General features: G+C 46.6%; 1 protein-coding gene across 1 annotated transcript in view; it reads right to left on the reverse strand.

The window, feature by feature from the left end:
* LOC142574420 (receptor expression-enhancing protein 5-like) overlaps positions 1-23,819 on the reverse strand; it is a 208,947-nt gene that overhangs the window by 50,594 nt on the left and 134,534 nt on the right. Inside the window, exon 4 of the mRNA XM_075683507.1 lies at positions 10,487-10,734. Coding sequence (XP_075539622.1) covers positions 10,487-10,734 — 248 coding nt within the window. The remainder of the gene's footprint in view (positions 1-10,486; positions 10,735-23,819) is intronic.

Raw genomic sequence — 23,819 nt, forward strand, 5'->3', positions numbered from 1 at the left:
TATGCTCTTTGTAGATGAAGAGACCATTCGTTGGATTCAACGTACAGGCTCTCTACAGGGCTAGTCCTGAAGGCACCTGTAGCAAGACGGATACCCAAGTGGTGAATCGAATCTAACATCTTCAAGGCACTAGGCGTAGCAGAACTATACACTATAGCACCATAGTCAAGGCATGACCTTATCAGACTTTTATACAGGCTCAAAAGGCATCTTCTGTCACTTCCCCAGGATGTACGGGACAAGAGCTTCAGAAGATTCATTGTCTTCATGCACTTCGCCTTCAGATATTTCAAGTGGGGGATAAATGTTAATTTAGTGTCTAATATGAGGCCCAAAAATTTATGTTCATGGCTCACTGGGAGCTGTTGTCCATTAAGGTAAATAGCGGGTTCAGGAAATATACCTCTCTTGTTCGAGAAGAGAACACACGTAGTTTTTTGCGGGTTTAATTTAAACCCATTCTCGTCAGCCCACATTGACAATTTGTTTAGCCCAAGCTGCACGTGTCGCTCACAGATGGAAATACTACATGATTTAAAACATATTTCTACGTCATTTACATACACAGAATAAAACATTGTACGTGGTATGATAGTATAAAGTGAGTTCATTTTTATAACGAATAGAGTGCAGCTAAGCACGCCACCTTGTGCTACACCTGTTTCCTGCGTAAATAGACGAGATAGCACATTACCAACTCTGACGCGGAACGTGCGGTTAGACAGGTAACTTTGGATGACATTCAGCAAATTACCTCGGACTCCCATTTCGGCCAGATCACGGAGAATTCCGAACCGCCACGTCGTGTCGTAAGCCTTCTCCATTGTCAATAAATATTGACAAAAAGAACTGCTTATGTACAAAAGCATCGTGAATATTCGTCTCGATGCGGACAAGGTGATCAGTTGTGGATCTACCTTCCCTGAAACCACACTGTAGGGGATCTAATAGTTTGTTACTTTCAAGAAAGTGAAGGAGACGCCGGTTAACCATTTTTTCAAGGAGTTTACATAGGCAACTTGTCAACGCTATAGGCCTATAGCTGTTGACTGAAGTTGGGTCCTTGCCGTCTTTTAGTATTGGAACAATTATTGCTTCCTTCAAGGCGGATGGAATGTGCCCGGCAGAGAACACAGAGTTGAAGAGTGACAGTAGTGTTTTGTAGGTTTCAGGGTGTAGGTGTTTGATCATTATATACAATATTCTGTCACTTCCTGCAGCGGACTTGTTACAGCCATTCAGCGCAGCCTTAAATTTCGCCATGTTAAATGGGCGGTTGTAAGGTTCGTTGCTATTTTCTTTCCGACTCAGAGGCAGTCGTTCCGCTTGTTGCCGGTATCTCAGAAATGTGGCTGAATAGTGGGATGAGCTAGAAATCCTTTCAAAATGTACCCCTAGAGAGTCGGCTTGGTCAATGAGTGTGTCTCCTTGTGTATTTACCAATGGTAGAGGATGAGTTTCGCGGTCTTTTATTTTGTTTACCCTGTTCCAGGCTTTTCCCTCGTCTGTATAAGAATTAATACTAGAGATGTATTTTTGCCAGCTTTCCCTTTTGGCAAGGCGGCGCGTTCTTCTACCTTCTGATTTTATTTTCTTGAAGCTAATCAAGTTCTCGGTAGTTGGGCAGCCGCGAAGGCGACTCCAAGCCTTATTTTGATTTTTGCGGGCTTCCTTACACTGCTCATTCCACCAAGGAATACGCCGTTTAGAGGGTGATCCATTCGTTTGAGGGATACATATTGATGCAGCATCAGTTATAAATGCCGTCAAATCAGATACTATATCATCGATTTAGAGAGTACAGATCTCATCCCAGGTCAAATGTGTGAGCTCTCTGTATCGTTTCCAGTCAGCACAGTCGACCTTCCAACGTGGCAGATGTGGGGAACACTTATCGCCTTTTGTTAATCTTAGGATGATTGGGAAATGGTCACTCCCATATGGATTTTTAATCACGTCCCACTCCAGGTATGGAACTAGTGTACTTGATGTTATACGTAAGTCAATGGATGAGAACGTTTTGTTAGCCACGCTGTAGAATGTGGGTTCTTTTTTGTTTAGTAAGCATGCATTGGAGGATCTTTTCTACTAAGCGCCCTCTCGTATCACAACGAGAATCTCCCCAGAGGGTGTTATGTGCGTTTAAATCACCTACTACAATGTAAGGTTCGGGGAGTTCTGCGATAAAGCTCTGGAATTCTATTGTGGAAAGTTTGTGGCATGGAGGGATGTACAGAGAACTAGTGTACTTGATGTTATACGTAAGTCAATGGATGAGAACGTTTTGTTAGCCACGCTGTAGAATGTGGGTTCTTTTTTGTTTAGTAAGCATGCATTGGAGGATCTTTTCTAATAAGCGCCCTCTCGTATCACAACGAGAATCTCCCCAGAGGGTGTTATGTGCGTTTAAATCACCTACTACAATGTAAGGTTCGGGGAGTTCTGCGATAAAGCTCTGGAATTCTATTGTGGAAAGTTTGTGGCATGGAGGGATGTACAGAGAGCTAACTGTTACTAACTTATCAAATAGCACGGCTCTGATTGCCACTGCCTCAAGGGACGTTTGCAGATGTAAATGTTGGCAGGCGATACTCTTATCAACTATAATAGCAACACCGCCTGACGAGGCGAGAGCGTCACTGCGATCTTTGCGGTAAATGGCATATTGTTTGAGAAAGTTGGTATGTGAAGGATTGAGGTGTGTCTCTTGCACACACATCACCCTTGGATTAAACCTGCGCAGGAGTTCCTTAATATCATCAAGATTATGTAATAAACCTCTCACATTCCAATGCATTATCTGTGTGTCCATATCGGAAGTGTTTTATGGTGTGTGTCAAGAGATCAATTAGGTTGGCTCAAGGGACCTTTCCAGGCCCCTTGATGCGGGGTATTTCTTTTTTCTTCGCGCGCTCCAGGGAGCCACGCCGTTCCTTCGGCGTCTGAGACGCCGGAGAAGTTTTTGTGACATCCATCGCCTCGTCAGAGGCGCTGGATGACGCCCGCTCAGCGGGCACGCGCGGGGGTTTTTCGGGCCTGTCTGCACGAGCAGTGGACCTGGGACCAGCAGGCTCGGAAGTCTGCTGGCCCTTCGTGGTAGGGGGCGGAAGAACAGTGACTGCTCCCGCCAGGGGGGCTGATGGCGTAACCGCCGTCACACTCCGTGTGACTTGCGCGGCCGCCAGAAGATGTGGCACTGCCCCCCAGCGCGTCACATCACTGTAGGACGGATTCGATTGGTTGCTGACACTAAAACGCTTGCGCGCTTCTGGAAAAGAGATGTTTAGTTTTATCTTCAGTTCGATTATTTGTTTTTTCTTTCTTCCATGACGGGCACGATCGCGAATAGGCGGGGTGGTCTCCGTCACAGTTAGCGCAGTGGGTTGTGGAAGAACAGTAGTCTGAAGAGTGGTCTTTAGATGCACATTTTGCACAAGTGGCACGCCCTCGGCAACTCTGAGACCCATGCCCAAAACGCTGACACTTGAAGCATCGGCGCGGATTGGGAATGTACGGTCGTACGCGTAGTTTACAATATCCTGTCTCTAATGAATCAGGTAGTTCACTTGTTCCAAATGTTATTATTAGATGCTTTGCTGGAATTTCCTTGTCGTCACGCCTTAACTTAATTCGTTGCACCTTTACCACGTTTTGGTCTTGCCATCCTTCCAACAGCTCGCTCTCACTAAGATCAAGGAGGTCGTCATCAGAAATGACACCACGCACAGTGTTCATAGACCGGTGGGGGCCCACAGATACAGGAATGTCACCAAACGCAACAAGTTTCGTCAGTTTGCTGTATTGGAGCTTGTCACGCACTTCCAGAAGAAGGTCGCAGCTTCCCATCTTAGTTACTTTGTAACCAGAACCGATTGCTTCTGTCAGGCATTTTGCGACCACAAACGGGGTTATTGTACAGACTGTCTTGGTTTCGTGTTGACTATGTATTACGTGGTACTTGGGAAATATTTCTTTTGGTTTGAAGAGAAAGTTGAAGGTTTCATCGGTGCGCCCCCTCTTCAGGGAGCGATCAGGGAGTGTGGGGAAATTTGAAGCCATATATAGGATTACTGTATTCGGAAGGAATGCCCGCCGCCCACCTCGGAGCCCAACCTGGGGACGTCACAGGATTAGAAAAATTCTATTCTGCGTACGCCAGCGGTACGTTCCCACTATAACCTAATATATATAAACCCAAGACTGGATATATTACACAAGGTTAACCCTTGCCGTCCGGAAATATGGCAGTAATTAGAAGTGAAGAGAAGACAGGAAAGATGGAAAAGTGGGAGAGAAAGACGAAGAATGGAGAGGAGGACAGGAAAAGGCGACTGCCGATTTCCTCCAGGTGGGTCAGCCTGGAGGTGCCGTCTATGTGAAGCCGAGGCCGAAGAGGTGTGTTGCCTCCGCCGGGGGGCCTTAAAGGTCCAAACACCCAGCATCGGCTCAACCTCCAGGATCCCCTTTTCCCCAGACACGGCTAAGCCGCGCAAGGCTACACGCGGGAGGGTCCAACCCTCGTGTGCTCGGGTACGTGGTGTCGCTACACACCAAACGCCTGCTGGCGCAGACGCCCCTGCGGGGTAAGCGCAAATCCAAGACTGAAGAGAAGATAGACACAGAAGCACAGGACACGCGCTAACGCGAGACTAGATTTATTCTAATGAGTTCACCTACTTAAGTATACAGCAGACTAGGATCGCGCAAGCGCAATGCCCATCAAGCCAACCAATGAATCTTATCAAGAAGCGTATAGATTACAGCATCATTTATAAAAACGGCTTTCCTTTGCTGCGGAAAGCAACCGACGTATCGCCAATGCAGGCAGTTATTTTCTTTCCAATATCGTATGCCTCCACGATTTCTCTCACCAAATCATTTGCAGTCCTGCCTAGAATTTGAATACCGGAAAGAATTGGCTCATAGGGACAGGACCTACAATGCATAGGTGAATAGAAAGAAGTTTGTTAGCTACAGATGGATCATGCTCCCGCACCCGATTGTTGACGCATCGGCCGGTTTGTCTCATATATACCTTACCACTTTTAAGCGGGATCTCTTACACAATTCCAATGGCGCATTTGATGTATGGCTTGGTACGTTTCTTTCTGCAGGCAGGTTTCCTCGGAGGTCCGAAAACGTGTGGGCCAGACCCAGCAAGTTTTCGGGGCGGAGAAAACACAAAAGGCACATCGTACCTTTTTGTCACATTCTTCAGGTTGTGCGCAACCCTGTGAACGCAGGGCACCACAACCGGCTTTCTTGTTGGCATAACCTTCCGAGGCATTTTTCAACTCTTCTGTTTCTGAAGGAGGGCCTTGGACAGAACAAGAATAGGTCTTCAACATAAAGTAAGAACAGTCAGAATAAAATTTAGTTATGGGTTAGCACTTGTCCTGTGCTTCTGTGTCTATCTTCTATTGTGAAGGATGGTCTCGCACAGAATAAGCCTTCAGAAAAAAATAAGAACAGTCAGAATAAAATTTAGTTGCGGGCTAGCGCTTGTCCTGTGCTTCTTTGTATATCTTCTATCCCGTCTTGTATTGCGCTTACCAGTACTCACTTAAGTGAGAATAGATGATTGCTTCGCTCCTTCATATCAACTTTCCCTCCGAGCACTAAAACGCATTCGAAATATCAAGTCGAGTTGCGCTTTCCAGCACCTGCAAACGATCGCATATTGACAGAACAAATGCATGTGTATTTCACGGTAATGTGAACGGCAGCGCAAGAGCTGCGAACTTGACACAGGATGTTGATTTCTTCTACCTTAACTTATGACGGTGCAGAATACAATATATCCTTGAATAAGACAGATTGTTGCTATTTTAACGTGATAGCGTTAAGAAGATCGTTTCGCAGAAAATACGGTGTCGGAATCTGTTGACCGTGAGCGAAAATTTTCGATAAAGCAAATAAAAAATAAACAATTACCTAAAAATAATATTGCTAGCAGGGGATTTGACCCCAGAAACTACAACTTGTGAGACCAGCACGTTAGCCCATTGAGCCACTGTCGGTCGATGGCGCGCACACTCTTGAACGGGGTTTTATAAGAAGAAGAGTTCGGACGAGGCACATGCGTGCGCCTTCGATGCGAGTCCCGCCAACAACAGCCTCCGATTATTTGCGATGCAAACCGAGCACGTTTACGCTATCGCGTTCCGCTCTTCAAGGGAACTTTAAACGTATTGAATTGTTGCGCTAGCTGTGATTTACTCACCACGTTCATGCAAACGCTTTGTCACACTCACCTTCGTACTCACATCTACTGACACTAACGAGCGCTCACTCACATTCATACCATCATTCACACAACTATTCAGACTCACCTCTACTCAGAAGCACTCTCACATTCACACTAAGCCGCACGCAGTAACTCACATTAACGCTCCCTTCCACTCACTCGCATTCACAATCACCTGCACCCACACTCGCGTTCACATCCAGCTCCCCACTAACTGCCGAACAGTCACCACGTTTACACTCATTTCAACTCGCACTAGCAAGACCTCACTCACATTCGCACTCACCTGCACTCACTCACGTTCACACTCACCAGCACTCGCACTCACAGGCACTCTCTCACGTTCACCGTCGCCTCCACTCACTCGCGAGGACTGACTACGTCCACTTCACGACCACTCACACTCACTCATGTTCACACCCACCAGCAATCGCACCCACGATCACTTCCGCTCACACTCACAAACACTCACTCTCGTTCACACTCACATCCACTCGCATCACTTAGCCACGTTCCCGCTCACCTTCACTCACACTCATTGACACTCACTCGCACTCGCCCTTACCTCCACACAGACTCACTGGCACTCGCTCGCAATCGCACGCACTTTCACTGACACCCGGTGGCACTCACTCGCAATCACCTCCGCTCACACTCACTGGCACTCACTCACACTCGCACTCACCTCCGCTCACACTCGCTGTCACTCACTCACACTCACTGGTACTCAAACTCGCATTCACCTCCGCGCACACTCACTCGCACTCACCACCACTCACACTCAATGGCACTCACTCACACTCGCACTCACCTCCACTCACACTCGCGCTCACCACCGCTCACACTCACTGGCACTCAGTCGCACTCGCGCTCAACTCCACTCACTCGCACTCAAATTTGCTCACACTGACTGGGACTCACTCACACTTGCACTAACCTCCACTCACACCCACTTGCACTCGCTCACACTCACCTCCACTCACACTCACTGGCACTCACTCGCACTCAACCTCCGCTCACATTCACTGGCACTCACCTCCGCTCACACTCACTCGCTTTCGCACTCACCTCCTCTCCCACTCACTCGCACTCATTCTCACTCGCACTCACGCCTTTGAAATGACTGCGAGTGAATGAGAGTGAGTGCGCCGGCCAGTTTCAACAAGAGTGGCGACTTCGTGGCAGCCGACGAGCACATCGAGCTCGGTGGTTCTTTCTCTTCCGTTGTAGTTAGGTCTTGGCGAAGGACCACGCGCATACATGTAGTTGGTACGTGGCGTCGTCACGTCGTTCCTCGACGGCGTATTCTTGAATTCCAGGCTTCGCCGGGATGGTAGCTGGTTGTTTCCGTGTCGTCAAAGTAGATCTTTAAGAGTATTAGTGGGCGGTAGAAGAACTTCGTCATTTCCACGTGCACTAACCGCACCTCCATTGGTTGCAGCTTCTTGTTTTTCGGATAGGGGCTCAGGGAAAGGCCACGGGCTTAGCCAGTGTTTGGTCGGCGCTGAGGAGACAAATACCGTTTTGGCGGCGGTGAACGCGAGGGATGGCGGGGTCTGAACTGTGGTGCGACGATGTAGTCGGCCATTAACAAGGCCGTTCGCCATGCTGTGCACACCTCATGTTGACAGCCAAGCCTCGCAGTCCCAAGTCGTGGTATGGGCGCCGTTGGTTTACGTGGCCCTCTTCTCCGCAGTGGTAGCCGAGTGAGCGGTGGTCTGGAGCGCACCATCAATCTGTCATTCTTGGGTAGCTGCGCTGGGCGATGGGAGGGTGAGGTGGCGGGCGCGGCTGAGACCGACAGATTTGCGGCGTTACTGGTGTGGGCTCGGAGGCGTAACGTGACTGCGGGCTACGGTGGCGTACGTCGTTGCTTCCGACTGAGGCTGCGGTAATTCGGGGACTCCAAGTGACTGCTGAACCTCCGCTCGGTCGATGCCAGCAAGGACGCTACTTGAGGCTGCCCTGAAGGGGAACAACTACTTAAGCTCATTCCGCACGACCGCTCTGATAGTTTCGCAAAGGTCGTCGGTGGCCAGTAAACTCTGGCGTAGTTGAGTTCGTGCGGCGGTTTAATGATAAATTACGCGTTTCCATGTTTTGCCGATGCTGATGACCTTGTGCAGAAACTGTTCGATGTTCTTCGGTAGGCTTCATATCATTGCAGCGAAAAGGTCTTGCTTTACACTATGCATGAGTAGGCGTACTTCCTTCTTTCGGACAATCGCGGTCATCGTGGCGAAATAGACGAGTCATTTCTTACGTAAAGATAGCACAGTTCTAGATAGGTAGCTCCAGTCGGGCTTTCACTAGAACTTCGACCCTTTTTTTTCCGGACGACGCTCGTGAAGGTTCTCAGCAAGTTACTTCAGAACAGGTCCCACGTTGTACGGGTGGACTCCGGGTCCCCGAAACATGTCCAGCCGGCATCTACCACGGAGTAGACATGGCGTAGCTTATCCTCAGAGGTCCCGATGATGAAGGCGCATATTCTTTCGAAACTCTCGAGTCAGATTTCCGGATCGTCCGGTGAAGCTTCACGAAAGGTATGTGGCTCCCTGGCTTGTTGAAGCATGATGGGGGGTCGCTGGGGCGGCCACTGTTGTTGTTGAATTGGCCACAACCTTCCCAGTCGTCTCAGGCAAAAGTCCGTGCTCCGGGGGCTGTCGTTGCAGCTTGCGCCTACCTCGCTAGTCCTTGGCGACGTTGGGGTTTTCTTTGGAGTTCGGGATTGGATCACGGCTTGTTGGCGGCGTCCAGTGAATGAAAGCAAAGTACTGCCACCAGATTTTACGTAGTAGTGAAGATGAAGAAAGCAGCTAAACTGTGAATGACGAAACTTGCGCTTTATTGGGCGAACGTATGCCCTCAAACAGGCTACACTCAACACAACGATAGTGGCGGTCATCTGCGTGCGCTTTTATACATGAGTCATCGAAGTTTCTAGAGTAATTGATGGTGCCTGCGTGTCTTCCAGAAAGTACTGCACAATTCGTGTCTTTCATACAATCAGATTACACAAGGTTTGGGGACAACAGGCAACGCATCGAACCATCGGTAACATTCCATTGAGTTCCAATCATGCAGGCGCGTCTTGCGCTGAGCGATAACTTTGAGTTGTTAGTGGATGATATGCAGTCCCCTAGAAAAGAATAACTAAGTATACCTGTCAATGCCGCAGAATCTATCATCACCATTCACGTGAAAAATCAAATGAGGATGCTCGGAATCCCGTCAGAGCAGGGAGTGCATACAGTGGGAAGCCTGCTATATTTACTTTTTATTAGATTTACTATATTTACTTTTTATTATATTACTATATTCACTATATTTTTACTGTGAGAAGTCTCCTGTATTTATTTACATATTTTCTTTTGCGCGACTGCTGATTATCTCCGTCTGAAAACATATATTGTGCGAAGCATGACTCCCGGCTAAATAGACTAACTTTCTGAAAAAAAAAGTGTATTGCAAAGTAATAACGATTTGTTTATTTTCAGCGGGAAAACATAAAAAATTGTATCAGATAAATTCAATATTAGATGTGAGACCTCTTTTCCTTCACCTGGATAAAATTTGTCTGTTTGTCTTGACGAAAGAATACTGTTTTCCTAACCCGTTTTACAAAGCATGCTCGTGTGCCTTAAGAAAAAGTCCCGGAGTTGCCAATGAATTCTCTTTTCGCGAGAAATAATCATAAGCTTTGGCGTGCTACTGAAGCAGTCAGAACCTTTAAAAATAAATTTCACAAGGTCCAGCACCACTACTGGGACAGTTAGCATGAATATAGCCTTAGTTTTCTTTTTCCGATAAATATTTTGTTGCGTGTCCAGCGAAGTGTCGCGTTCTTTTTTTGGTATGTGCGTTTGTGGGCTGGTTCTTGATAATGCAGTGTTGATATCCAAAGTGGAACCCCAGGCGAGATCGGCGTGAAAACATTGCGACCTTGACTACGTTGCACGTCTGGGTAAGCCGCACTTGGCAGAATGGACATCGCAACCTAGATAGGGCACACCACAGCTTTTGGGCGCAGATCGCAATTTTGTCCCTAAAGAAGGATAAGTTGAACATAAACGAGCGTGCAGAGAGTCTGAGTCCGAAAGGCTAAAAATGCAAAGAGAATGCACCTGAAGTGGTACAAGAGCCATGAAATCACTTGAAAGAAATAATAAAAAAGAATGACAGAGAAAACTATTTTAAAAGTAGCGAATTGTGGATGCTAGATAAGCGAGCACCTACCCCTTCTTGGCTGCGGACAAGGGCTTCTTAGGAGGGTTCTGGGTTGGCTTCTTCCTACCGGGTGACTCGTGGCCATCCGAGGTACGTGACACGGACAAGTGGTCGACCACAGTGGAAGACATCGCGGGAGAGGCACTCGGCGGGGCTCCGCCACCTTCCAACCATATGCGACGGCGCAAAAAGCGGGCGTACAAAAGCCGAGCAGGGCACAGCGGGTGTGGAAGGGCGCACACCGTCAGCACCAGCAACTGCAGTGAACAAGGTGACATGGTGTAGGTACTAGGAACTACGATGTTCGTCAACCGCACGTAACGAGTAGGAGCTACAATCTCAATGAAATGATGTGATGCATTGCATGTTTTTGTCTCACTCGCAATGCACGATGATTGTTACGCTCCATTTTTAATTCTGCCGCCATTATCAGCCTAATAACATCACGTATGTGCACTGATTTCTAACGACTATTGTAAGACTGAAGTACATGTTGCTGGGCTAGTCGGTTCATATTGCTGAATAGACCATATATAAATATGATCGGTTGGCTCATGCAAGGAAAAACGGATGGGCGCCTCCCCTTGTTCCCTTCCGTGCTTTCTAGTTTGCGCCAAGCGATCATATTTATATCTGGTCTACTCACCTATTGTAATCCCCTCAAAAAATCGTCAAATGGGTGGTTTCGAATCTGGTTTCCTCCGCTCAGCCACGCGACAATCTACCCATTATACTATGAACGCATGCCTATAATTCTAACACAACTCTCTTATTAGCTTCCCGTCAACATCACGCCATCGTAGCTATGCTGTCGGCATTTATTCAGAATCACGCCGCCTTTAATCGGGATGTCATCGTCGTAATTGTGCAATTGTCATACAGTCACCATGGATTCGTTGACCTGCTGCCATCATGGCGCCGTCGTGGTTGTTCCATCATCTACCTTTATCTGCATCTTATTTTTTTTTGTCTCCACTGTCAGCTTTGTCTACCGTTGTCTTCACGTGATCGTTTTGGTGCAGTCATAGTCTCGCGATTATCGTCATACAGTCTTCATGTCATTGTTATCGTGTGGCCGCCGTCACGCTGTCGTCATGCAAACGGCATCATATCCAAAACATCATCGAATTGATGTCCCGCGCTGTCGTCATACCGCATTTGTGTCTCCATTGAGGGTATTCTATCGAAATCATGATGCCGTAATTGGGTAGTTATCATGCCACCGGTTTCATACCTTCGTCATCATGCAGTCATCAGTATGCATTCTTTACACTACAGTCGTGATGCTACCGTGATATAGTCGTCGCTCGGTCATTGTCGTCATACTGTCGTCTTCATCCCACTATTATCTCTATTGACTATTTGTCACTATTGTCACTATTAAGACATGTCAGATATTGTCACTATTGACGATTTCGTCACTCAATTGAAAACGTTCTTTTTTCGTCATCGCATGAAAACTACGGTGTCATTGACTCGTGATCTCGTCATCCCATGGAAATTATGGTGTCGCCATACTGAATCGCGATCATGCTACCTCTGTCATGCATTCGTTATCATTGGAATGAATTCGTTACCATTCGAATGCCCGAATGTCTTAGTTGTCGTGCGAACGCATTCGTTGTCATAAATTTGTTGTCATGGAAACTCATTGCTTCTGGATTGTGGTTTGCGTGTTTGTGTCCTTGTCTTCCCAGCGCTGCTGCCTTAATTGTCATCGTCGTCGTCTTGATACCGTCGTGGTCTTTCCATCGCCATCATCGCAACTTCGTCATCCGTAGTTCTCGTTATGCCATTGTCGTCAGAGCCCTCATGCCTTAATAGTAATTTCCAAATGGCATCTTCATGCCGACATCATCGTTCTATTGATGTTATTTTTTTAATTTGAACCTTTATTCAATAAAACATGAATTATGTACAAAGCACTGTATCGATAGCTGCAATGGCTAGTGGCCGGACCAATACAAAAATTACAAGCAATTCAGCCGCAGAGCGCGAATGGCTGAAGAACAATTGAGATGTATGCAACACTATATTATTAATTTGTAATAGAACATGTTTAAGAAATACACACTACGAATGCAAGATAAAATTATGAGACAAAAAGAAAATTCACATAAGAGTTTCAGACAGAGTTTCCTTATACTTGTAATGAAGTTTAGTGGGCATTTTGAAATTTCTTGCTGCTTTAACCTCCATGGAAAAGAGCTGAATTGCTGCTTCGTCGTTCCATAGTCGTCATCGTATTCTTATACAGTAGTCGTGGAGCCGTTATGGTTATGGTCAACCATTAGAAACGAGTGTCATAGCCATGTGGGCCGACGCCGCAGAGTTTGTAGGATCTAACCTAAGCAATGCAAATCTCAGAAGGACTGTTAGATATTCTAAATATAGAATTGTTGAATATGTTGCTTGAAGGGCTATCGCAAAGGCCGACACTCATCGTCGGATTGTTCACCTGCAGAAATTTTAATTGTGCCTTCCTCACTCGCTAGGAAAGGGCAGGAGAATACTGATTGCTGAACAAGCCTGGTCATGACAGCTAGTGCGCATTTACTTATCTCTACGCCTTGATATTCATCACAGCTCCTCTATCTGTCGTGACGAGAACATCAAATTCGCATATGTGTATGAAGCCTGTTATCTTGGCACAGAAGGGCAAAACACTGTTCAATAAACTTTGTTTCAGTTCCTTGCGGATTAGGATATTACACGGCATCCGACAGAAATGAAACCTCACCACACCTCATACACGCCAACCTAACGTGCATGATATACAGTTTCACGCGCGCTGCCATATTTCACGCCATAGTAACGATAGTTCCCTGTAGTCAACGCCGTAGCAAAACTGTAAATAATGAAACTAAATATTCAGTGGGCGAACCTGTTCCCAGAAAAATAGGCTACACTCAAAGTACAACGATAGCGGCGAACACAGTCGGCGATGGGCGAAAATTTGTTCTGCCGGTCAAGCGCGTCCGCTTTTATTCTTGAGTCATCGAAGGTTCCAGCAATGTTCCAGAGTCATTCCTGGTAAACCGCGTGTCTTCCAGAAAGTTCCGCGCAATTCGGGTCGCACATACAATCAGATTACACAAGTTTCGGTAACAACAGACAGCAGATAGAACCGTCGATAATATTCGAGAAACTTCCGATTTATGCGCACGCGTCCCGCGCTGAGCGTTAACATTTGCTGGACGATGAAGAGCGGTCACCCGAAAAAGGTGAACACGTACAACGTGTTAATATTGCATAGGCAGTCGCGCCATCTATGAGTAGTCGCCATGCTTGGCTGAGTCTGCTTACTTTGGCAGGCGTTCAACGTATTTATTATCTGTAGATACACTGCCTGACTACTTCGTTTGTTGGATGTGGTTTAGGCCCGCCAATGAACAACTGTTGGTTAGTAATAACGGCACACTGCATAGCAGCGGCGTAGCCAGAAATTTCGTTCAGGGGCAGGGAGCTCACATTGGAGTTCGGCCTGCTCTTTACAGAAATTGTCTTGGGATCAAATACATTAATAATAACTGCATTGACGTTACGAAAGATGCTGCATACGAATTCGCGAAAGCTAGGCGCTGTCAAGATAAGTAAAATATGTATTTCTTCAAAAAAATATATCCGTATGTCCCAAAAATTTTGCCATTAACCGATATCAATGCTGCTACGTTTTTTATCTATTTATTCAGTAAACAAAATATCACACTAACTTTATGACTGTATCAGTTCGAGACCGGCAAAGCAGTGCATGCCGCTGATATGATAAATGTAAAGGCCGTGAAATGAACGAATTGAAGACAAACATTTTAATGAAACTTTGTCATTCAAGAACCTCTTTCACATTTTCTACATATGCAACGGCCAACGGAAAAACCTCGATGGCGCTGTCCTTCGTTCCAATGTATTGGTCAGGAGCCGCTGGCACCGGTCCTGTATTGTAATTATGCCGAAATTATAGTCGCAACAGAGATCACATATAAAAAGCAGGAGTTCTGCAAAATATACATTAGAAATTCAAAGATACAATAGAATACAGAAATGCGAAGATAAAGCTTGATAAAGGGCGGGAAGAGTCACTGGAAACAAAGCTCACTGCATGTATCCAAAGAACATCGCAACAACATATTTAAATATACGTATAAGTCTCCAATAAATCTACGTATCTAAGCAAAAATCACTGTGTACAGGGTGTCTAAGCTAACTTTAGCCGGAGTTTCAAAATACGACGATGCACTCTAAGACGACATGACCAAATGCATGTTGCTCACTTTTGTATGTAGTGTGTTACGCTAATTTTTTGTATTTTGCTTAATTAGATTTTTAGCCAAGATTATTTAACCAACCTCTGAATAACGAAGCTTGGGAATAAATTGCAATTACAAAGTTGCAGAGTGGTTTGCAACACGTCCGAATAAACAGCTTCTGTCGTTCTATCTATTAAGTATTAATGTATTTCAGCTTACTGATGATTCCGTGAATTACAAAACACCATGTGACATTCGCGCTTGCACGACGTGATTGCAATGCCGCAGGCGCGCTGCCGCTCAGAAGGCGACGGGGCAGTGACGCAGGCGTTGGCTGTGCCGTTTACGCCAGCGATGAGCTCCCCTCGCGACAGTTTGTTATAGCGATAAGCAGACGCAGTGGTTATCGCTTGCGCTCGTTATCGGTTGTCGGTTATGGCTTGTTGCCGGAAGCAACAAGTCCGTCATATCGCGATAGCTGCAAGCATATTGAACATCCCTAATTAAAAAGAAAACTCAGTTTTCAGAAGACTGAAAATGGTAGAATCAGACTATCCTAAATGTCCAGGCGCCATCTTTCACCGAATTTACGATAACTTTTCATGCGCTTTCCCAGCAAGTGCTCGAAGAAGTCACCATCAGTAGCTATACAACACTGGAATGTTCTGAGAAGGGGTGTACGGTAGCGCGATTAAAGGACGGGACAAAAGAAGACACACAGGGACACACACAACGCTAACTCTTTATCTTCTTTGTCTTCTTTTTGTCTTCTTTTGTCCTCTTTTGTCCCGTCTTTTAATCGCGCTACCGTACACCCCTTAAAGATGCCATTACCAACAAGCCCACCTTGCCATCCTCGTGAACTTTACTTCTGGGAAGGCTTGCTGTCGCTGCCTTGAGCACCATCGGATAAATTCTGTGGCTGACTTCAATTATCTTCTCCTGTAAGGCTTCTGGAGTCGTCGTCTCCACCGCGTATACGTGATCTTTAATGTAGCCCAACCAGTAAAATTCAAGGAGGTTGAGGTCGGGTGACCTTGCCGGTCCCAGGACAGGACAGTTTCTCCCTATCCATTGCCCAGGGAAGGTAACATCAAGGCATGCTCGTGCTTGACTGCAGCTGAGCTGAGGCCCCGCAGCACTGATAACACATTGCGTCAAGCCGGGCTAGTGGCATGTTGCAGCAGAAGTCTTCAACCGGCCCTTTGAGGAATTCACATACCTATTGCCGGTAAGAGCATTGCTAAAAGAACACTGGGTCAATGAGTGTGCTCTCATATACTCAGCACCAAACGTCTTTTCTTTAATTATGGGGTTTCGCGTGCCAAAACCACTTCCTGTTTATGAGGAACGCCGTAGTGGAGGACTCCGGAAATTTCGACCACCTCGGTTTCTTTAACGTGCACCTAATTCTAAGTACACGGGTGTTTTTGCATTTCGCCCCTATCGAAATGCGGCTGTTGTGGCCGGGATTCGATCTCGCGACCTCGATCTCAGCAGCCCCACACCATAGCGACTGAGCAACCACGGGGGCCACCAAACGTTAAAATACCACTGATATTGGAGGCTGGATCTCCTAGCCAGTGGGAATTTTGCTCACTCCAATAGTGTGCGTTGTGGATATTGGTAATTTCGGGAAAAACGTCCTCGTCAGTCCAGAGTGCCTTGATAAGAAAGTCAGGATCCTGTTCCTCCTGAACCAAATACAATTCGGAAAGTCAGGTCTCTTTTGGACATCGCTTAACTCGAGGCATTGATGCAACTGCAGATGATAGGGACGCAGTCCAGCTGTTTTCAAAATCCTCCAGGTAGTTGTGTTGGACACATTAAGCTGTGCGCCAGGCTGCGCGTGCAAGCGTCTGGATTAGCCGACATGAAAGACAAAACCTTGGCGCGAACCTCATTATTTATGACTGAAGCTCTCTGCCTCTTTCTTGTGAAGCTTCTCGTTTGCTTCAGCGACTCGTAGGTGTTGAATATTGTCAACCGTCTCGGGCGCGTACCCGGGTGCCAGATTCGAAATATTCTTTCAGCCTGCCGTGCCTGTCCGCTTACAGCTCCTCGGACAGGGATCATGTATGCTTTTTCCTCGTTGGAAAAAGGCATCATGAAATTGCTCGCGCTTTAATAGCCGATGCATGATAGTCTGTTTATCGCTGTCTGGAACTACCACTTACCATCACCACCACCGCCACCTCCACATCCGTCAGTCGTTTTACACAGTGCAAGCGATAACGGTTGCTAGCTTAAATCGAACAGCCAACGCTTGCGCCACTACCTGGTCGCTTTTTAAGCGGCAGCTCACCTATGACTTTTTGTGCGGAGAACAGTTGGGAGCAGTGCACTCATGACGGGCAAGCGGGCATGTCCCGTTGTGTTTTTTTTATTTCACGGGCATCCGCAGTAAGATGAAAAACACTGATACTTAATAGATGGATAGGAAGAAACTGTTTATTCGGAAGGTTTGCAAACCGCTCTGCCAGTGTCTATCTGGATTTTTTTCCTAGCTTCGTTGCTTCAGAAGGTGGTTAATTAATCTTGACTAAATATCTAATTAAACAAAATAAAAACAATAGCGTGACACACTGCATAGAAAGTGAGGAAGGTGCATTTGGTAGCGTCGTGTTAGACTGCATCGGCATATTTTTAAACTCTGGCTAATGTTCCCTTAAACACTCTGTGTAGTGCGTCAAACAAGGAAAATAAACGTGTTGCGCAATCACAGATTCAGAGAATCTCAAGCGCCCCTCCCCCACCTCCCTCCACTCTTTACGATGTATCGCGCGCGACGGAAGGCGACGTGCTGCCTCCCCGCTTTTCTTCGCTGCGCAAACAAGACTGACCTACCATCGTCGGCTCTCCCCCTCCCCCCCCCCCGTTTCTCTCGCACGTAAGGCATGCGGCGCGCGGTGACCATGTTATCGCCCGTCGACTTCATACGGAACATGACGGCGACGGTGACGACAGGAATGCGCCTTGAGTGTCCATATAATTGCTCTCGCAATAACATAGTAAGGGTATCCTGTGGCCCATAATTTTCCGCAACAGAAGAAGTAACAAAATTGAAGTTTCACCATGCGACAATTCGCTGCGCCGCACCAATGATTTTCTTTTTCCCTTTGTGGGACGGAGACACCGAAATGAGAACAAAAACGCAAAGTAAAACATGTTGGCCAGGACCAAATACCTACTTTGGGCACCTAATGTGGCTACCGAAGGAATATCGAAGAAAACCTGAGACGCATGGTCCACAGAGAATCATATGCGTGGTGCTCGTTAACTTACGCCGGCCAGACATCACACTTTCCGGAGAAGTTGCGATATCATCGAAATGAAGGTGACACCTTCAAGCGAGCGAGTTGAAATACGTAGTGTCCCCGCAGTGGTGGCAGCGAACGACCATTGCATCTTTTTCTGGTCAGCTAGCCAGAAAGCGTCCAAAACTCTGTGAGGCCAAGATGCACATGGCCAGAGAAAACGAACGCTCACCGAAGTGCCCCGCGCGGTTGTCAGGGCAACACGTGAAAAACGCATGACCTCTGGCTGGCTCTGGTAGCCCGCGGGTATTGTGAACAAGAATGTTGCAGTAGTTCAATGTCTCCTCGCGATTAAATGTCAAAGTAGAAAAAATAAATAAGAACGTCATTACCTTTGGCGGCTTCAGTGTCTTGACATGGATGCTTTGGTGCAGGTAAAAAAAAATGTTTATGTTTTTTTCTGTAACTTGACGGCACAAATGAACCATCAGAACGCTTCGTCTCTTCGGACCTCGCTGTGTGCTTCGTCAACTAGTCTGATAGTGTGTTCATTTGGCTTGTCTCGTTGTAAGGCCCGATGTCCGACTTTAGAAAAGACAATGCACCTTTATCGTGAAATGTTTATAAGAACATCAAACCGTGAAAGATCTGGAATTAAAAACCTTAACCATGACTTTAGAAATATCAATGCACCATTCGCATCAAAAGCTTATGTGATCTGTACGCCCATAACTTTTCGGAATTTAAATCCATGCGTTGCGTAGGTTCCGCTGCCTCCGCGAGAGCCGCGACGAGCCAGCCCGCTCGCCATCAAAACGCCCTTGAGACTTTGTGTTTGGATGGGGCTCTTTGACTTATGTGACTCCAGGTACACGGGCGTTGCCACGAAATCCAGCACGAGTTCACAATGTTCCCGCCGAACTGTCTTTTCAAGCATGAAAAATAGATTCTAGCCAAAATACTGAATGGTTTCCGGCGCCGGGGGTTCTTTTCGTCAGCGGTGTATGACAGCGCGGAACATTTCGGGAGACGGGAGGGGGGGGGGCTGAAGGCCCATAAGCCCTCTCCCCACCCCCCGCCCCTGGCTACGCCCCTGCCGTATAGTGTGAATTACACTTGTCGAGTGACCGACTGCGAACTGCGGGAGCATTATCTGTGGAAGACGCTAGGTTATGTATCAGTTGGTTCTATACAGCGCATTGCCTAAGCATGTGGCGTGGCCATTCTAGGTTATATTGCAGCGCTGGCAAGTTTTACTTTTTATTTTTGGCTTCAGGAAGAATAGGATGAGAATAGATTTTTTTTATGGTTTTGTCCGTACCATTCTCGGCGATGTCTAACAGAAATTGTGTCCTCACAAATCACCATCGCACTATGTCCATAAATAAATAAATAAATAAACAAATAAATAAATAAATAAAGAAATAAAAAATAAATAAATAAATTCTGTATTTGTGGATTTACAGGGAACAAATATGGGCCTGCCCAAGCCAAGAAATGGCTTGTGAGGCAGTGGCTGGGAGCAAGGGACAGACAAGTCAGAGCGCACACCACTCTCGGTTTACATCTCGAAAATGACAGGACTAAGCAGGAAGGAAAAAAAAAATCGCTCATACAAATTATCGATTTTGTTTATCAACCGCTGGAATGATTATGATTTATTGACAGCCTCTTTGAAACAGCCCGGTGCAATATAGTCACTCATAGGCGTCTTGAGGCAAGGAGGTATGCGAACCACGCTCTTTATTGTAGCGTTTTCGTATACATCTCCTTAGTATTCTTTCTCTTCCTCAAGACATCTCTATCTACCATGTACCCCAAGCTATGACTCTAAGTGATCCGGTCGTATCAATTCTTTCCCTGCTTTTTCTACACCGAGAATCTAAACGTCTCTTGCTTATTTGAACTGCTGACCGGTTGAAGCTTCCGTACACTCTAAATCCAATCGCTTCTGGACACCGTCACGCACAAGGCCATACTACAAAATCTCAAAAAGCTGGATGTAGGACGTAAAACATACGCGTACATCAAAGACTTCTTGACAGATCGTACCGCAAAGATTTTTATTGGATAATCCAAATCGGACGCGCTCAAGCTAGGTAATAGGGGTACCCCGCAGGGTTCAGTCCTATCTCCCTTTCTATTCAACGTGGCAATGATCGGCCTTCCTGCGAGACTCGAAAAGATAGAAGGACTCGGACACAGCCTCTACGCGGACGACATCACCCTTTGGGTGGCGGGTGGAAGTGGTGGGCATGTGGAAGAGATCCTTCAAACAGCAGTAAACACGGTGGAAGACTACATCAAAGACAAGGGACTGAGATGCTCCTCGCAAAAATCAGAACTTCTGCTCTATAGGCCCACATGCCGGGGTCGGAAAAGCATTAGGGAAAGACCGGGGATTGTGTGGTCACAGTAGAAGGCACCACGATACCGATAGTGGAGAGCCTGAGAATACTGGGACTCCGCATATCCGAAAACGGCCATAACGGAGACACCATTAGACTACTTGACAATAGTGTTCAACAAACAATCAGACTAATAAAGCGGATATCCAACAGGCACTATGGCATGAAAGAGCACAATCTCATCCGATTAATAGAAACATTCGTAATCAGTCTTATTGTATATGTGGTTCCTTACCTCAAGCTCTATGCTGCGGAGAAAGCCAAGATAGACTGCATTATTAGGAGGGCGTATAAGCAAGCCTTGGGACTTCCGGCAAATATGTCAAACGAGAAATTCTTGGCGCTCGGCGTGCACAACACATTAGACGAACTTATTGAGGCCCAGAGAGCAGCGCAGTATGAAAGGCTTACACAGAGTTTGACGGGGAGACACATCTTAGATGACATCGGAATAACCTACGAAGCACAGCACGGAGTGTGGAGAGACATCCCAAGGAAAATAAGGGAACATACATCAATACCCCAATGCCCAGAAACATGCACCCGGAGTTTCACCAAGATCGAAGAAACGCACGAGCGAGAGCTCTCCACAAAAGATTCCGTAGTGCCAGGGACGTGGTCTATGTGGACGCGGCGGTGTACGCAAATGGACAGAGTATGTCGATAGTTGCTACGAGTCTAGAGGGTGACTGCAGAGTTAGTGGGACGGTAAAAACATGGAAGGCAGAGGTGGCGGAGGAAGCTGCTTTAGCACTGGCAATAGCCTCCACGGAAGCTAACATCGTAATAAGCGACTGCAAGAAAGCCGTCAAGAACTATGCAAAAGGGAGAATCTCGCCGGAAGCACTGAGAATTTTAAACAACTTTCGTGAAGATCGCGACATTCACATTATATGGGCACCCGCACACTCCTCCCTTCCCGGGAACGAAATAGCGCACAACCTGGCTCGAGAACTGACAGGCCGAGCAGGTGACACGCAACAAATACTGGGAACGGAGACAGACCGGATGACCAGCTTTAACGAGATCACCAAACATTATAAATTGGGAAGGGCCCATTTCCCCCCGGCACCCTCCTCGTTAAATAGACGGCAAGCGACGGCATGGCGCCTCTTACAAACAGATACATATCCGAACCCGGTGGCCTACCACCGCTACTACCCGGACCTTTACACGGATAGATGTAGATTCTGTGAAGAAAGGGCGGACCTACAACATATGGTTTGGGCTTGTCCTCGTACACTCATACAGAATAAAATAATTAAGACCAGAGAGCAGTGGGAGACCGCGTTGCTCAGCTGTGCACCGGAAGACCAACTCAAGGCAATCCAGCAGGCCGAAGATGCCGCCAGGGCCCAAGGGCTCGAGGCCGTCATTTAGGTAGAGGCCTAGGTCTCAAATCTGCTGTGCACAAATAAAGTTTTTTCCTCCTCCTCCTCCTCCTCCTCCTCTGGACGGTGTACGTTCATAACAAGGTTCGTTGCAGCGCAAGAAGGTATAAAATGACGACGCGTCGCTACCTTCTGTTGTCCGTGTCTTGTGTTGGGCTGTAATAAATCTTACTATGAATCCCAACCAACTGCCCCAACTTGCCGTCTTGAATGTGTATGTTACCCACGGGTCTGACTGGGTCAATGCGTTCGCATTCCATTAGGGTGTTATTAGTCGGATTTTCGCTGCAGTATACACATGCTGTTGCATGCAAACGTCGGAATGGACGCGCCACCTCATTATTCTAGCCCTAAAGCGCTCTATGTTTCATTATAGCTGCATTCTGCTTCCCCTTTATATTCAGATAATCTTGGTCGGTGTTTCAGTAAGTCTTTACGTATACGCCGAGGTATTTATATCGCTTGGCTATGAGCTTGACTTGCGCGTTGAATTGACACCACGTTGTTAGTCGTATATTCATTATATATCACAATTCCCGATTTTCCTGTGCTAAACTTAAGTCCTACATTTGCCGCTGCGCCACAACCATATTCGCAAGTTACTGTAAGTCGATTGTAGCGTCCGCTAGTAGTACTACCACGTTCGCATACATCAGTCCGGGGACCCTCTCTTCACACGTTTGTGCATTATGCATGAATATCATCATACATCAAATGCTCATTTACTGTCTTCCAGTCGCCTTTCGATGCCACTAGATAAAGCGAAAACAACACCAGGGAGAGGACAATCTGGAATCAGCCTTTGGTTGATTACATTAAATTTTCCGCAGTCCAGTACAATTTGTGCTTGGTTGTCTCTATATCAAGGGTGTCCCTACTATCATGCACCAAGCATTACAAATATTGAAAATGCCACGTTGCTGGCGAGGCTTAACTAATTAGCGAGTCAAATATTACATTAGGATGAAAAGCGTCAACGACAAAATTTCAGTGCTGCAGAAAAAACCGATACATCTTTCTGTTGTTCGATACATGCTACACAAAAGTGTTTTTCCTACCCTGAAGAAAGTTCCCAAATACACGCCAAATTGTCGTGCGACTGGCCGCTCGAGGCATTTTGGGTGTAATGGCGGGCTTCTTTCATCATCATCGTCATCATAATCATCATCATCATAATCATCATCATCAGCCTGGTTACGTCCACTGCAGGACAAAGGCCTCTCCGATACTTCTCCAACTACCCCGGTCATGTACAAATTGTGGCCATATCCCTGCAAACTTCTTAATCTCATCCGCCCACCTAACTTTCTGCCACCCCCTGCTACGCTTCCCTTCCCTTGGAATCCAGTCCGTAACCCTTAATGACCATCGGTTATCTTCCCTCCTCATTACATGTCCTGCCCATGCCCCCCCATTTCTTTTTCTTGATTTCAGCTAAGACGTCATTACCTCGCGTTTGTTCCCTCACCCAATCTGCTCTTTTCTTATCCCTTAACGTTACACCCATAATTCTTCTTTCCATAGCTCGTTGCGTCGTCCTCAATTTAGGTTGAACCCTTTTCGTAAGCCTCCAGCTTTCTGCCCCGTACGTGAGTACTCGTAAGACACAGCTGGTCATACACTTTTCTCTTGAGGGATAATGGCAACCTGCTGTTCATGATCTGAGAATGCCTGCCAAACACACCCCAGCCCATTCTTATTCTTCTGTTTATTTCAGTCTCATGATCCGGATTCGCAGTCACTACCTGTCTTAAGTAGATGTATTCCCTTACCACTTCCAGTGCCTCGCTACCTATCGTAAATTGCTGTTCTCTTTCCGAGACTGTTAAACATTACTTTAGTTGTCTGCAGATTAATGTTTAGACCCACCCTTCTGCTTCGCCTCTCCAGGTCAGTGAGCATGCATTGCAGTTGGTCCCCTGAGTTACAAAGCAAGGCAATATCATCAGCGAATCCGAGTCACTAAGGTATTCTTCATTAACACTTATTCCCAATTCTTTCCAATACAAGTCTCTGAATACCTCCTGTAAACACGCTGT

Source organism: Dermacentor variabilis, chromosome 3 (assembly GCF_050947875.1).
Source record: "Dermacentor variabilis isolate Ectoservices chromosome 3, ASM5094787v1, whole genome shotgun sequence".
Classification (NCBI taxonomy): Eukaryota; Metazoa; Arthropoda; class Arachnida; order Ixodida; family Ixodidae; genus Dermacentor; species Dermacentor variabilis.